This window comes from Teleopsis dalmanni, chromosome 2 (genome assembly GCF_002237135.1).
Source record: "Teleopsis dalmanni isolate 2A chromosome 2, ASM223713v2, whole genome shotgun sequence".
NCBI lineage: Eukaryota > Metazoa > Arthropoda > Insecta > Diptera > Diopsidae > Teleopsis > Teleopsis dalmanni.
Window position 1 is genome coordinate 4343746 of NC_051847.1, and position 17548 is coordinate 4361293.

The 17548-nt window shown below is 29.3% G+C and overlaps 1 protein-coding gene across 1 annotated transcript in view; it reads left to right on the plus strand.

The window, feature by feature from the left end:
- Nucleotides 1-4954: 4954 nt before the first annotated feature.
- The window catches only part of LOC119684084, a 17523-nt gene continuing 4929 nt past the window's right edge, over nucleotides 4955-17548 (plus strand). Inside the window, exons 1-5 of the mRNA XM_038098034.1 lie at nucleotides 4955-5209; nucleotides 13628-13775; nucleotides 16976-17118; nucleotides 17217-17373; nucleotides 17431-17545. Coding sequence (XP_037953962.1) covers nucleotides 5119-5209; nucleotides 13628-13775; nucleotides 16976-17118; nucleotides 17217-17373; nucleotides 17431-17545 — 654 coding nt within the window. The 5' untranslated portion in view covers nucleotides 4955-5118. The remainder of the gene's footprint in view (nucleotides 5210-13627; nucleotides 13776-16975; nucleotides 17119-17216; nucleotides 17374-17430; nucleotides 17546-17548) is intronic.

Consider the following 17548-nt stretch of genomic DNA (forward strand, 5'->3'; position numbering starts at 1 on the left):
AGAACCATAACTTCCCATACATAAAACAGTTTCATCAACAATATTAAGCGCACTATCCTTCCACAAGTTTTTCTAATAATTACTCAGTATTGAAGTTTTCAAAAACTGCAAGAACGATTGAATATTTTTATTTAAGAGGTTTTTTCGAACAGTAGTGAACTACAACAACAAAAATTTTATTTTTTATATTATTTTAATTAATTGAATTTTTGGCTGACCATACAGCTGTTTCGAGTGTTGCCAAATACCCATCATCAGTGGTCTTGAATATTTTTATTAATCTATTATTGGAAATAACCTTCATAGTGCATAGATCCAATGCCATATTTAACTACCTAATTGTATCGAAATTTAGTTCCAAGTTCATAACAGATCTCAAAAGCTAAAACTCTGATATGCTTATGTTAATCTAAACAAATGTATTCTATGACGTGCTTTAAACCATATAACTATGTCTATATGTAGTATATATATATATCAAGCCATATATATATGGTTATATATAATAGCTTACAACATAAGCCATATACATATGTATTATATGGCTTATATTGTATTCCCCTCTGCAAGTAAAGATTATTGTCCACTTCTGTTAGTTCTATTGAATCCACATATACATATGTATTAATTTATTAAATATATAACATTTATTATTAAAAGTATTAAGCATTTTATTTAAGCTAAGTCGTATTTATCTGTGTAATTCAATAGTTTACTGTATTGATAATGTATAATAATAATAATAGTAAAATAATGTATTGATAATTATTCTTATATTGGATAACATAATATTTATACATTATCTTTAATATATTATAACATTAAAATTGCAATAATAATTACCTTTCAATTCTTAATTTTAATCTCATGTTAATTACTCAGTATACGTTATTAATCGTTGTTTATTTCCATAATAAAGTCATTATTGTTTATATTTTTAATATTCTATTAGTACAGATTATATAAATTGTAAGGTTTAAAATTATTGTAATACTGTTGATTGATTGGAAAAAATTTTTAATTAATAATTTATTAACATGATCAAAATATTTTTATTCAATATAAAGCCGGATATTTCAAAATGATATAATTTAGAGATGTTATATTATTCAATTTTTTATTTAATGCTATTAACAATTTATTTTTTATGTAATTGTTTACAACTAGAGAATATGATGAAACCAAACATTCTCAAATGTGTATGACAAACAAACCGCAGTATAAAATTTAAAAAAAGTGCCAGGTAACAGCATTAAGAAAAAAGAAAACATGAAATAAAGTTTAACAATAGATAGTTTATTTTTTATTTTCTTTTTCTAAATGCTGTTAGCTGGCACATTTTTTTTCAATTTATTTTCAATTTTATAGATAAAATCTAATTATTTAATGAGCTCTAATTATTTTTACTTCAATAAGAGCAAAAAGAAACTTATTCTAGTCCTGAATTACGTAACTATTTATCTGCATAAGATAGATCGTAAATAAACTATAAATTGAAAAAATTTTAGATGCAAAATATATAAAGCCTGTATGGAAAACAAAGAGTTTACTCGAGCTGATTAAACAGGAACAGCAGATCGCCTAATGATATCGTAAAGTGTTTCGGATCTATGAGGGTCCCACTGTTTTTTACAGTAGGTTGTGCTATTGTTATAATAACAATGACACAACCTACTATAAACTAATTAAATAAAATTCGATTATTTCCAAAGACCACTGATGAAGAGTACTTGCCACTACTCGAAACAGCGTTGTATGGTCAACCAAATTTCAATAAATTAAAATTAAAAAAAAAAATTTTTGTCTTTGTCCTTTCTTTGCTATTCGAATCCGTCTAATAAAAAATATATTTTTTTATACTCCTTTACTCATACAGAGGTTTGAAGGTTTTGGGAGTAGGATTAATAAACATTTTCATCATGCCGCATATATCGAATTTTAACTGAATTTTATAATTAACAAATACACGATATAGTCACTCAAGAAATATTGTGCATCAATGGACTTTAAGAAATATTGTTGAACGGTTTTTAAAAAGTTTAGAAGCTAAATTTCATTTCGCAACGAGCTCAGAGAGAAATATGAATTTGTTTATTTTCTTTAATTTATCAAACAAGGATAATTTGTAGTTATTGGTTTTCCGATAACATCAGGTTACAAACATATTGACTTTTGCTGGTGTACATAGAGACAATGAAACTTAGTATAATACTATTCGAGACATATTCCTAGTTAGATGATATGTAGTTTATTGGTTTTTAGATGCAAATTGTTTGGAAATATCTTGATAAATTTAACATATTATGGTTCAAATATATGTGAAGACAATAAGTTTGGGACAGACAAGATATAGACACGATATATATACATATATAGATATAGTTTGATGACAGTATAGAATAAGTAGTTTAATCTACTTATTCTATACTGGAGAGTATAAATAACCCCATAGAATTATTGTACTAGTTTTCTAATCCGCAAATATTGAATGTTTAGAATTTTGTAAATAACATGATTATCTGGAGGACAAATTTTAATTCATATATAACTTTCAGCTCATGTGAATTTCAATTTTCAGTTACAAACTGCTCAAGTTATAGGAGCCAAGGGAAAGCTGTTAAACTTTTTGGCACTTAAATGTCAAAATAAAAGAAAATGTTAAAAAAATCCTTTACCGAAAGCGTGGTTATACCAACATGACACTCAAAGGGATAAAACAAAAGTATTAAAATTGTCCAAATGATGATTACTTTCGTTATGAACATTTTTTGACTTACGATTCGAATACTTTCTGTGTTTGCTCCTAAAGGGGATGAGAGCTTATTATTTCAGCGTACGTCTTGGGAATTGTGCGAGATTAGCACAAATTGCTGAAAACGAAATGTAGCTAGTAAATCTAAGGAAAAAATTCATATTTAACTTCAGAAAATAAAAGTTAGCTAACAAAATCAGATATCTCAACAACAAGGGTACTTCTTAAATTAAACTTAATTTCTTTGCATTTCTTTTATTAATATTAATACTTATGACTGCCATTTATTATTTAAAATTAACAACTACTGAATATAATTTTGTTTCCACCCATGAAAATAAGTGCAATTTTTAGGTCTATAAGAGAATATCTTGAGTATATCCTGACAAAAATAAATTAAATTCATAATTTATAATTTAGAAAATAAACGTCATAAGGTATTCTAGCATTGCTAAATATGTTTTATAATTTAAAAACATTGAAGTGAATAAAATTAAATTTAGATGGAGGAACTAATCATTTTCATTTACATTTTTTTCATATTTTCATTTTTTTGTATAATAATTTTAGTATAAATATTGTCCATCTTGCACATTGTATATGTAATATTTCCCTATCAAAAAAATTTATAAAGATCCATGTTACGCCATATTGGAAACATTAGGGATTTACACGTCAGCGACATAGCACTAAATCAGTTTCTCATAGAAGAAAGAGAGAGAGAGAGAGTGAGAGGAGAATATGATCATTTTTGTAATTTTGCACAATGAAATCTAGTTAACCAAAGAATGCGCACTTAAAAAAATAAATTTCAAATGATCCTTTTTAAAAAATATTTTAGGAATTCTCTCTAAGAAGCTCTAAAAACAAAATTATTTTTGAAGTTTTGAGATGCATTGCTTTTGCAGTCTATCATTTTTGAATGTCATTCAAGTTGCGCTCTCTCTTGCTCAAATTTATTCTAGCGACCAAAGTTGAACATGATCACATTCAATAATTGTCATTCAAGCAAAATTTTTCAAGAATAATGGTGTTTGCGCACGTTGTAAGTGTATTTCGCATGCTGTTAGTGTTTTAGTGCAATAATGCAAAAATATGCTCTTGAATAACGAATCCAACTTTTTAGCTGAATGATTTGCTCAATAATATCTCTCTCTGTATGACACTCAAAAATGGTAGTCTGCACTGCGCTTAAATTAGTGTAAATAAAATGTATCATTTAAATAATTTATTGTACTCCTCTACCGTTACCTTCAAAAGAGATTTTTAAAGTTAATTATAAATGAATCAATAGATATTCTAAATTCGTATATTAAGTAGAATTAAAAACATTAATTTTGGGCCCTAAAAATAGTTTATATATGAATAAAATATTAGTAATGTGAATCATTACTTTCATAATAAAATCTTTCGGGATGCTTTTGGTAGACTGGACATTGTTACGTTTACAATATTATGTTCTTGCCGGAAAGTATTTTCTATATTTTTATCACAGATATTACAATCGCTTATAGGATCATACAAAAGAAAACAAATTTTAAGCTTTAAGTTTCACGATACTTTAAACAGAACTGAAAACATATTCAACCGTCAAGCTGCGCCAAATAATTTATATAGTTCAAAACTCTTATAACATTTATAAATCATTATTATTTTTATTGTGTGAAGACTACTATATAGTACATGACTCAGGTGGTCTATTATGCTCACTTAAGTGGCTTTTATCGATCGTTTGTTAAGGTGAGCACCTTTGATGATTTTGTATTGCTCCATATGTTGTAAATGGCTGTCCCGAAAATGGATACTTCTGCTACCCTTTAGTTTGTGACATTAGCAGAGAATGTATTTGAATGTTTCAAAATCTATAAACGGGATATACGAGTTTCTTATAAAGAACTCGTAACTCATAAAAATTAACTACTGCTAAGATCATTTGTCCAAATTTTGTTGATAAAATGAACTTAAATGCTAATGATAACTAGGAACAATTGAATGTATTGGATCAGATTTATATAAAGATAATATACAACCTTATTGCCGCACATTCCTATGTGGCAGTCAAAGGTAAATCTTTTTTTCTCATATACCTTCATAACTACATTTTCACAACGCGTTAATAACAATCATTATTCATCACTGAGGTATGTGCACATATATGTACATATATTTGTTTTTCATAAGGTAATTAATATTAAATTTTTTGAATAACAATTATTTGTTTAAAATTTGTAAATTGATGTTTGTGGAACATTCAGATATGAACACTCGTTCCCATCAACAGAAGTCGCGTGCTTCTTAATTAATATAATTGTTCTTCAGAGCTGAGGTTTGAAAACTTATTGACGACTTAAATCAGTGAATGAAAAATGACGCGAAACTTTTTATGCAACGAGAAAACTGGGCTGCGGCATGTGCCTCATAGAACCATTCGATATATGGTATATGCTTTTATTCTGAGTAAGTAAAATTTATAAAAAAAAAATGGGAACAATGTACTTCGTAATATGTTATTATAAATTTATTGTTTACATTTATCTATGTTTACCCTTTATGTAATCGGAACGTAATTATATACAATATTAATATTAACAACTTATAAAAATATGTTATTATGCAAACTGTTTTGCAATTAAAATTATAATCTCGACAGAATATTGAATAAAATTTATGGAATAAAAATCAACTTATTAGTTAATAGTTGGAATAATTCCACACTGACTAATGTTATGAATTTCGATTAATGGATACACAGTTGACATTCATGAAAGTATGATGTAAACGGTTTTTGTTATCACGAATGCATTTTATATACAACATCTGTTATAAAGTTGTTGATTGCTTATTATTTAGAGCAGGGTTTTCCAAAGCACGGTCCACGAGCCACATGCGGCCGGGGATATATTTCCCTTGATTTACTTTGGTAAAATTACATTATTTTATTGGGATACCATATGCCAAAAAAATTCAAATGAATAAATTTATAAAACTATATTTAACATTCTCACCGTATCTCCAAAAAACCATGGACGTATGTACTTGTTTCTGCGGCCCTTCAATCTGCACAGTAATTTGTATTGCCCCCCGAACGTATCTTTCTGGACAGTCCCGATTTAGAGAATTCAATATTTCGGGTATTCATTAAACCAAGATTTAAAAGTCTCATATACCAATTTCATATATATATTGCAGAGAGTACATGAAGACTTTTTGATATTAGGACTTTTAGTTGCCTATTTTGTAGATAGAATTAATTATATCATAATTGTATTCACGTAGTCGATACTATTAGATGGAATTTAAGACACTTCTTTATCCTATAGACTTCTGAACACATTATAGCTCAAAGATAATGAAATGTCTCTTTAGGAATCAGATCTACATCGGATAATATAAAATTGATTAGGTTGCCATGCTGCCCTGTTAATAATTGATTTAATTGAATATGTTCCCATTCAAAAAAAAATATTTTGAGTATTTCAACCTCATTATTTAAGCGATGAAAATTTTATGTTAAAAGTCAGTAATTATTCCGAATTTTGATAGTATTTATTTGTTATTTATTCTTTTTGTTTTATTTCAATAAGGAAGACTGCATTTTTCTCAGAATAACCGGAAAGCGAACAAAGACGATCACATATTCTGCTAAAAGTAATGGTAGGATAATGTTAACACATTGAATGTTACATTTCTTAGTATGGTACATCGTCTAGATCTAGTGTGAACAAAATGTGCATTGTATAACTGAGGACTTCTCCTAGTAAAACTCTTTCAGTCAATAAAATAATATTTTTTTTATTGACTTAGTATTATTCTGACTATAGAGTCAAAATATGTGCAATATTCGATATATAGTCCAAAACAAAGTTTTTTGAATTTAAATGCATTTAAAATTCTATCTGTAAGTTATTTATTTTTGTCTATTTTATATTTCTTATAAGATATTTATAAAATATTGATATTTACAAGAGCACATAATTGAAACTAATCAGCTATGTTTGGTTAGGTAGAAGGTACAGCCTTGTGCTATTGTGCTTTATTCAATTTTAGAGCTAAAGTTGCTCCCATAATTCATAAAATCACTTTCTGGTCCATTTTAAAGATTTCACTTGTTATCCCAAACTTCGGAATACTAGTGTGAAAAGGCAATATAGTAGAAAATGTTGCTCAAAATATTTACCAAGATAGGTTCTTACATCATGGTACCCAAGAAATCACATTATCTCCGACTTATCTTAGAATCCCAAACGGTACTTCATTGAAAAACATTCATAGTTTAATTCTTACTATTAATAACAATAAATATTTAAAAATAACTTTTAGTTCCAAGCTTATTTATTTTTTTACGTAGAAATTGATTTGTCAAAGGTGACACATGAAATTATAATCCGCTCATGGTTTTTAATTTTAAAAAATTGTTAAAGATTATACACTTAAAAAAGATCATAAGAAGAAATGGCTATTGTAATTCATAAGATTCATTTCCATCTAAATAAATAAAATATTCAGCAATTATAGTAACTCCACTCAAATTAAAATTAAACTACAAAATAATTTCTATAATTTTTTTTTTTTTAATATTATTTATTTCAATGATATAATAAATATTGTAAAATAGAAGCATATCTCTATTATACACCTTTAAATTCTCAAACAAAACTAGATAGGCTTATTTCCGCCAAACATTGAATGACTTTTATCAGTTGGAACTAACCAAAAGGTTCTCACTTAAAATCATAGACACTTCAAATGTGGGTACGTGTATATCTAAAAATCATTGGTGCTTTTGGTTTATTTCTTTACCTGCCACACTTTCAAAAATGCATTCGATAGTAAACTTTTAATGGGTTCTCAAACCCAAATCCTGAATAGAAAGAAGTCTTACGAGTTCATATCGCCCATTATATTTAATTAATTCATAATGGTTGAATAACGCTTGTAAGCATCTTTTTATGTGAAATATCGTGGAATAGAGTTACTGCAATTCACAATATATTCACTGCCAACCAAATCAATGCATTCGAAGGAAACTACAGCGCGCTTCGTCAGATAAAAAGCAAAGGACATGAATTAAGTTCAGCATATTTAGCATCAACACACCTGCGATTGTGCATCGCAGGTTCCAAAGTCTGTCAGTTGCTTCTATTCTATTCTATACTAGTGTTTTAATTCTTAGGATATGTTTTGAAATGTGTAACTGCAATTAAATTTGTTTGCCTCATAACTCCAGAAACTCCATAGTTTTCTATTTCTATTTCAAATAATATTCAATGGTTCAATACTTTTTTATGTTTTCATAGTGTTGAAACAATACAGGATGGGACAACTTTTAATGATTTTTATTCATCTTTAATTGCAATATCACATATTCGTATCACATTTTTTATTTCGTTTGCTTGAGATTTGTATGCAAAAACGTATAACAAAATATCCGCAATACCGCGCATTCCCCATAATCCTCACTGCAGAAGTTGTGGAAACCCGCAGGAAAAAGATACCATAATGCCCGGCTTTGGCGTCCAGAAGTTAAAGGTTCTTAGAAAGATATTTCTTTGATAGTTTATCAGACAGACTATTAAATTATCTAAATTTGGATTTAGTTTCTACTCTTCTATACTAGGGTTCTTGCGAGGAATGTGGTAGCAAAACGACCAAAATCGCTATTTGAGTTACATGGAAGTTATCTAATTGCCTGCTACTGCAATCAACCAATCCGCAAAAGTTGAAATGATTGAACTTTCTTAAAGAAAAATCGCAAATCAATTCTGTCAGATCTATAATGAATCAAGATTTGTGGCTGTTATTCTGTTCGGAGAAGATCTGTGAAGATTAACATGGCGGGAGCAAAAAAATTAAAATCAAACTTCAAATTGTAAAACTGCTTTAGCTTCGCAGCAGGATAGGCTGTTTAAGCATATGAAACTAATATGAATACATAGTCTATGCAAGTGCATCACATATTGAAATCTGCAAAGAACTCAGTTATATATACTTATAGTATTTACAGGAACTCCACGGTAGATCGAAAATGAGAAAATCCACAAAGATCTTTATATACCTATAGTGAAATAAGAATACATGAAATTTTAAATAAAAATACGTTAAAAAAATATATGCCTATATTAATCTAGATACTAACATACTAAAAGATCAGTCCTCCCTAAAAAAAACTCAGACGTATTTTATTTTATTATTTATTATTATTATTGTTATTACTCGTCTTCTTTTTCTCTTCTATTCATAACATTTTCCATAACCTACACATTGATGGAGCATGTATCTTTCTATTCTTTCCAGGTGTATTATAAAAGACCTATAAAATAGTTAACTAAGTAGTTTTAAAATTTAAACACTCTCTGTTCGTCTAATAGAGATGATAGAGAGGATTTAATAGATACATTCAATGTATAAAAAAATGACAAAAGCATAATTTAGGCATTGACATTATTTCTACAGCACTAGTTTTTAAACTACATGAACTCGTTTGCGAGTGTCATTAAATAATTTTGTATTTTAATATAAATTACTTAATTAACTGAAATGCAGGATTATATTATTCCTTGAAAACAGTAATATTATTTTATAGTTTCCCAAAGGTAAACTAGTGCGGTACAAAGAGACATCATCATAACAGTTAAGCATACAATGACACTGCAAAGAAGGAAATAAACTTCCACCTAACCATGATGGTTCCCTATTCCTCCAAACTCATGAAAATTTAAAACGTACGTGAACTTCCTTTTTAGTAGACTTTAAAGAAACTCCTACTAAAATTTAATACTTTAAGGTTAATTATTTTGCATATGTCTAATTGTAAATAATTATTTAAAAACACAAATATATTAAATAAAAATCAATATGCAAAATAATTTTTCTGAGGAGTAAAAAATTCTCTTTGTAAATATTTTCAACCGAAAGCCATTAACAATTTTTTTTCATAAAATTTTTGTAATTATTTCAGTTAAAAAATAGCGACCAAAAATTAAATTCCAAAACTGAGTGTTCAGTGTTTCAGCAAAAATCTATAAAATATATTAATACAGTGCTCGGTCGAAAACGTTAACAATGGATTACGTGAACATTTTTTCTTTACATTCACTGCCCAATGAAATGCGCATATCTCCTCCAAAAAGGTAAACAAAATCTCCAACATAAGCAAAAATTGTGAGATTAATTAGTTCAAGTTTTCGAGCGAACACTGTATTGGAGCTCATAATTAAACATTATGCTTTTTACATGTATATTCGTACTTGTTTATGTAAAATATTATTAATGCTCTATGCATCTGTAGATATTTTTATTTTGAAAAAATAAAGTTACTTTTACTATGACGACTACTGTCCTTTAATAGGCTTATTTTCATTTGCAAAGTTGAAAATTGAAAAGTCCTGGGCAATAGATTAGGAGACATTTACTTTTTCAATCGATACAAAATTTTCTTCTATCCAAATCACTCTTTGATTTTAAATGGAATCATATCGTTGAAATGTATTTATGAGATACAAGACGAGGCTTACGTTATTGATACGCAAACGTTTTTTTTAATTACAGATAATAAGGAATTCTCTACTTAAATTCGCACACAAAAACTAAAACAAAACACCAATGACGATTTGTGTTTTCATCCCATATGCAGCAATATATCTCGTCCTCACATTGTCTGTTGTGAAAGTCATTTTTACGTTTAGCTTATTATGGGGACACACAAAAATATATCAACAGTGACAGTTGGTTTTAGCTTTTTCGGTGGGGTTCGTACTTGCCTCATTTTGGTACTCGTTTTTTGTGTGTAGATGTGTCATATGCTACCAGCTTTTGTTCAAACAGTGCGATTCCAGTAGCTGAACAATACAGGGTTATCAATTTTATGGTTTCATTGTCGCATATATGTCACTTAACTTTTCACATGTGCCATTGTTCAGATATAACTTAGCGTAAATTTAGTAAAACTGCGTAGCACAAATTGCGTAGTAAGCTCTCTACCAAATATATAAATAACAGTGACTGCTATTAATATATGCTGTCGCGTATACAATAATATAAGTATCCTAATATATACTATGATAATAATAATTCCAACCAAAACCCATAAACTATTTCCGCCCTTCAAACCATTCAGAACGAAGTAAGATATTGGACAGGCAATTAATATTGAAATTTGTGAGTTTATTAGGTCAAGAAGTAGGATTTTACTAAACTATCACATATCTATAGGACATCGGTAAAGTTCGATTTTGGTTGTTTTTCTCAGACATCAAGATTAATTAGGATGACTGCAAAATGTATAAATGAACTAAGCATAATACCATAAGTCAACACTTGGAATATTTGAACTGCAATGATTTCGGTTATTTATCCTTCAAATACTCTTTTATTGAACACTTCAATGTCATATCGCAGATATGACTTTAGTGAGGAGAAGATCAAAAATCTTCGGGGCCTCTCTTCTCACCGACCTGACCGGGCTGTTATCCTGTAATATTAGGTACCTAGCCAAGTTTATAGAACTGTCAGATTGGTTTTCCTTTACCTAATGGAGGAGTCGTTACCTTTTTCAGCATTTCAGCATTCCTGTGGTACCATAATGGGACATTATTTGAGCTCAAGTGGGCTTTTTGCAAATAACACCCCACTCTAATCTACCTACCTACTATTAGGAAGATATATATTAAAAACTGATATTCATCATTGGAAGTTAAGCGACAAATAAATTCCAACAATCTTTATTCATAAAAACAAATGCCATGTTATCTCTAAATCAGATTAGTAGACATAACAAATAACAATGTAACCCGATCTGTAAACCAGCACATAATGTATACCACAACAGCTAACACTGCTAATATATTGTTTCTTTTTCAAATGCACAACAATGTTCCAAAACACTATAATTTGCACCTTATAAATTTGGTCATAAGTAAACCCTTTCTAGAACTACACAACTAACTAACTTAAATAGAAATCAAATCATTAATAAAACCTGCACTCTAACTGTATATTGAATAATATACAGATATGCACAGTGCCTCGGATTCCTAAATAACAATTTTTACGATATCTATCAAGAGGAATATAAGCAATTATAAAGATTTCACCTGTTGTGTAGATACTTAGCCTTAGCAAGAATTGTGGACCTTGCCCTTTCCAAACATTACGAAAAACTGCTGCAAAATAATAATATGGACTAACTAACCTAGTTCAACGTGTGAACGTTCTTTATTGTATATGATAGGTTAAATCTTGTCTTAACGTCTTTAATGGGCGTGTTAAGCCTGTTTCATTTCGTGCTTCTGGATCAATAACTAAAGTTAGAAGTTTGTCCAAAGATTCGAAGTCTTTTCTACGAAGTTTAAGGTATTATTCACATGTGAAATGAGAGCTATGGGCTGCTGATGGGTGGTCGGGTTGTGTCTTCTCGTTTAATCGCTTAAATTAAATTTTGTCTATGATGTTCTGTTTTACCGCTTTGCCGCTTCTATACCATATACCTACCATATATTTATTTTGCACCATTTTGAGTGTTGGTACAATCCTAAATATGTGCTCAAATATGTCTCAAAAATTATCATAAGGAATAAATGCATATTGTTTTCGATTAGTTTAAAATGACACTGAAATGTATTTGTGTTTCATGTGTAATTACACATTTGATGAATATTTAAGAATTGACTTTCCTCGATGCTCCTCATGCCTCTTCAATAGCAAATGAGATTTCACCCAATTTATACCTCTCACTCCGCCGTTGAAGGAATGCAATTTATAATATGATAATATAATTTATATATATCATATATTTTTGATAAATAAATTTGCTAACAAACACTAACAAAATCATCAAGTATCCTTCATGCTATATAAGAGTAGATGATGGCACTAGTATATTATTATTTTTTTTTTTCAACATACTCGTATGTACACCACATATTCATTAATATGAATTTTATTATGAATATATTAATGGACAATTTTTTTAATTTTAGTTCTTAAATCGGCAAGCAATTTTTATCATAAGGAATACAATAGTATGGGTATGGGTCCAAAAATTGATTGTTTTAAAAAGTAAGCCAGGAAAAATACACCAAAAAGTTGATGTTATGCAATAAATTGAACAGCAAATATGCGCTGGACAACAATTGGGACCAAAAATGGGCAAACAGAAAAACGGTTTTTGTTTGCGAAGCGCTGGAAATGTGACGGAGGTTAGGAGGTTCGAAGACCAATCGCACAGAAAGTACCTTTGTAAAAAAAACGGAAATTGAAAGAAATTTGCATTGTTAAAAATATTTATTTATTGTGGTATTGGGCTGTGTGTTTTAAAACAAAGATTTTTATATGATTTAAATTTTAAAATATTTATTCTAAATATTTATAGTATTAAATAATTTCGATATTACTTTGTGACTATGGACGGGAAAAGGATGGAAATGGATGGAAAAGGGTGGAAAGGGGAAACTATTTTTGTAATTTCAACTATGCGATTTCAAAGAACAAATTCTATAGAATAGTTATCCCGTCCATTTATCACGATTATTACCCAGAAACAACAATAAAAAATGCAATATTTCTATTTAACCACTTTTGTGCAAACTTTCAAGCAAAAACAGAAAAAATCCTTCACAATCTATTCCTTTCGTCCACTGCGATTTTAGTTTAAGTTCAATTCGTTAGTGTTTTTTCTGGTTCTTATACTATACTATATTGAACGCTTTTATATATCATAGTACAAAAGTTGTATTGCTAAAGTTTTTTCTGCTTTACTTACCCGTACTTACGAGTACGTAGTATGTACTACGTAGTACGTACTACGTAGCAGGATTTTTTGCTCCTTTTAATTTTTAATTCTTTTAAAAAAATTATACAACTTTCGATTTGTTTCAGTTTCATTCGTACTAACGACGTCCGTGAGCAGCGAAGAATGTGGACAAGAGGAATTTACCAAATGTGCGGAACCGATCGAAATATTACATTTAACCTCAGAGTTTTCCATTGGTGGCGCTAAAAAGGAAGAACTAGATAAACTTTGTCAGTAAGTTAGTTGTCAGATATTTTTAAATTTTTTTTTTTTTATACTCTCGTTTAAAGTGTCCATTTTAATTACCAAAATTAATAGTAAATAAAACTAAATTAGTTAAATTGCCTTATTCCATATTCCATACTCCATACTCTATACTCCACACTCTATGCTCCATACTCGAACTGGAGCTCGTACTTATAATGAATCCGTATACGAATCCAAATACGAATAGGAGTGTATGCAATCCTAACCTATAGTAGATTAATAATGCTAAATACTCATATTTATGTCTCTGTAGGTTTCGTCTTTCGTCCTTTCATGTTACACAAACCAAATTTTTATTCATCGGTAATAAGCACGTTTTTTATTTTGGTATTTGCTTATAATTTGACCTGCTGCAATTTGTATTGTAAACATGTTTTTCACTAAACATTTTCATTTAATATTGGCTTATTTTTTGTGTTCCTTTAAAATTTTTGATGCTATCAGTTGATATAGTTTAAGCAAAGTTTCCAACGAAAAATGGCAGGAGTGAAATATTTTATTCGGCAATCGTCATGGGACTTAAATTGAATTTGCAACTTTTTGTTGACAAACTTTTTTTAATACATTTTTAAAATCAAGAAAAGAAATACTTATCACTGGCTATTTTAAATGCATTCCATGATTCAAACAAAAGTTAATATAGAGTAGAATAGGTTGGAAAATCAGCTTACTACATAAAAAGCAAATATAAAATCTCTCTCCTTCTTATATACGTATATATATCCTTATATATGTATGGTATGTATAGTATGTATACAGACTCCTATATATACATATAAAGTACATAACGATAGATAGAAACTGTATTAATAATTTTAAGTGAAGTTGTCTACTATTTCCAAAATTTGTCCATTTGGGCAACTGCCACATTTCATAGCTCGACACTGATTTATATTGAGTTTTATGCAATTGGCTCGATTTTTTCAGTTGGCTAACTTATTAAACTTCAACAATTGTGGAATGGGACCAGTTGTTCAAATTTCAATGGCCTTTTTTTTTTCTTTTGTCTTTTTATATTTGTTTTTTTCCCACCCAAAATTTGCCTAAAATAATAATAGATACTACATACCTGATTATGTAGAAAAACTGCACAAAAAAATTATCGCACAAATTCAAAAAATAAGTAATAATCCTGAAAACAAAAAACACAACTAATATAAAATAAAAATAATAAATAACAAATTATTATTTAAGCTTTAATGTATATTTTAATATGAAATACTTTTATGTTAATTCGATATTATAGAAAATAAATAATTATATAAAATTAACATATCGTGTTATATTAACTTACTCTTAACACTAAATTAACTTACCTACGAAGAACAAACTGTCAAACTGTCATCTATTGTGTAGATGTCCAGTACCAGCAAGTAGCAGGGCTACCATTCTTTAAAGACAAGAGCAACTTAACATCACAGTAAAGGTTTTTCGAAGAGCGTTTTTTTAGTTGCAAATACATAGGAGTAGCGTTTTGAAAGACATAGTCAACATATCGGACGAAATTGTAAGATGGGGATAGCACAACACAGAGATATTTGAGCTTGTCAGCAAAATGAATCGAAATCTAGCTCAATGAGTGTAGTATGAAAACCTTTAGTGCGATCTCACCTTTAGCCCAAAAGGAGGGGTCGCAGAAATTGAGCATAATCTTCTTTCCGGTGTAATGACTGTAAAGGGTTCTAAGATGGCCATTAAAGGTTATTCTATTTTCGAAGAGAATTTTTTTTAGTTCCAAATACGTAGGAGTAGCGTTTTGAATGACATAGTCAACATATCGGACGAAGTTGTAAAGTGGGTAAGGTTGTTAGTAAATTGAATGTGGATATTGTCGAATTCTAGCTCGATGAGTGTAACATCAAAGCCTTTAGTGGGATCTCACCTTAAGCCTTAGAGGGCGATGGCAGAAATCTTGGTGGAATTGAGCTTAATCTTCTTCCTAGTGTAGTAACTGTGAAGGGTTTTAAGGTGGCCATTAAGCTGGTAAAAGCGGGTTTTTAGAACCAATAAAGACGAGACAGTTGTCAACAAAGCAAATTTACTTGACAGAGGCCTGCAGAAGAGGTATATCTACTGTAAACAGGTTCAAAAGAAGTGAACCTAAGAGAGAAGCCTGGAGATCTCCAGCGGTGATGAGGAAATCGCAGGACAGGGCGAAATCAACTCGGATTTGAATCCGAATTGATTGAAATTGTGTACAATAACCGTTCAGAGTGATTTTTATGGTGTAGTAACAGTGCCTGAAAACGAATAAAGGCTATCCTTTAATCGTTTAGACTACGTAACACATAAACTAGTAGTTTTGTAGTAGAGTTTTGAGCAGTCTCTAGTATTTTAGCTGTTACTTTTAGATATTTTGAAATGGCAGACTAGCACTTGAGCTGTTGCCGTATAAAGTTTCGATCTGATCTTTTATTGTTCATATTGTTATTTATATACAAAATAACAATAAGTGTATTTACAATTTCTATTAAATTAATATAATTCAAAATAACATATGCATTAATTTGCAGTATACAAATAAAAACTAAACAATTATTAACAAATTAACAAAATTGTGCAAGCAACAAATTATTACAACATATATTTTTGCTGCAAAAAATATAAATAATAAATTTACAAATAAAAAATATGACTATTAATAACAAAAATATTAACTAATATACTTTGAAAACAAAAATTCTGCAGAACATGAAGGCCTAAGCCTGAACAGTGCCTCTTGGGTACTTGGACGAAAGAATTAGCTCAGAGATCACTAAAACTTTTTCTAGTTCTGATACTTTTTTATAACTTTGTTGGTCACCACACTTCCGCTAGATTACCTTTTTTATTTTATTTTTTTTAGTATTACCTGGAATTGTAATTACTAAAATTAACTAATAATAATAATCACTACTAGTATTATTAATAGTAAGGGTGCTTTTATTTGGCGGTTCATGACCTTCAGACGGCTCTATAGATGATCTATAGATCTTTTTTGCCAATACTAACGTGAGCAGATATACTTTTGCAAATACCGGATTTAATTTATCGAAAAGCTCTTTTGCAAATACTAAGCGTAGCTCACTATGACACATTTCTCTTAAAATTTAATCCACATATGTGATATGCTTTTTATTTAAATGAAACCCAATCATTTTATCAGATTATTATTTTATTGATTGTAGTGAATTACGAAAAGGTGTAAGATGTATACAGAGCTACACAAGAAGATGCATGGACTTACAACAACGTAATCAATTTAATAGATTATACCATGGAACCAACCAATTTATTCGGGACTTGTGTAATAAAGGCGAATTTCAAGATGGTAAGGAGATCCATTTAGAAAATACTTTTGACAATTTGTTAATAAAATCTGCACTATTATTTCATGAATAACTTTGCTGCATTTAATTATTGTTCTAGAATATCTTAGGCATGCACCTTGTAGCGAAATTGCTAAGAAAGAATTTGAGACTTGTGCTAACCAATTTAAGGAAACCATGGTCTTTCTTAAACCAAATAAAAATCAGGAAGCCGCCGAAAATAACACCTTCGTTGAAAATGTGAAAACAATTTGCTGGTTAGTACTAAACTTAATACAACGATCAAGTTCACTTATGTTATTAATTTATGTTAGTTCCATTAACGAGCTGGTTGACTGCTTTGAAGATGCAGCGAAAAAAATCTGTGGGTCGGATGCTGCTAAATTCACACGTGAGTTGGTCGATAAGTACGCACACAGCTTAACAAAGGTA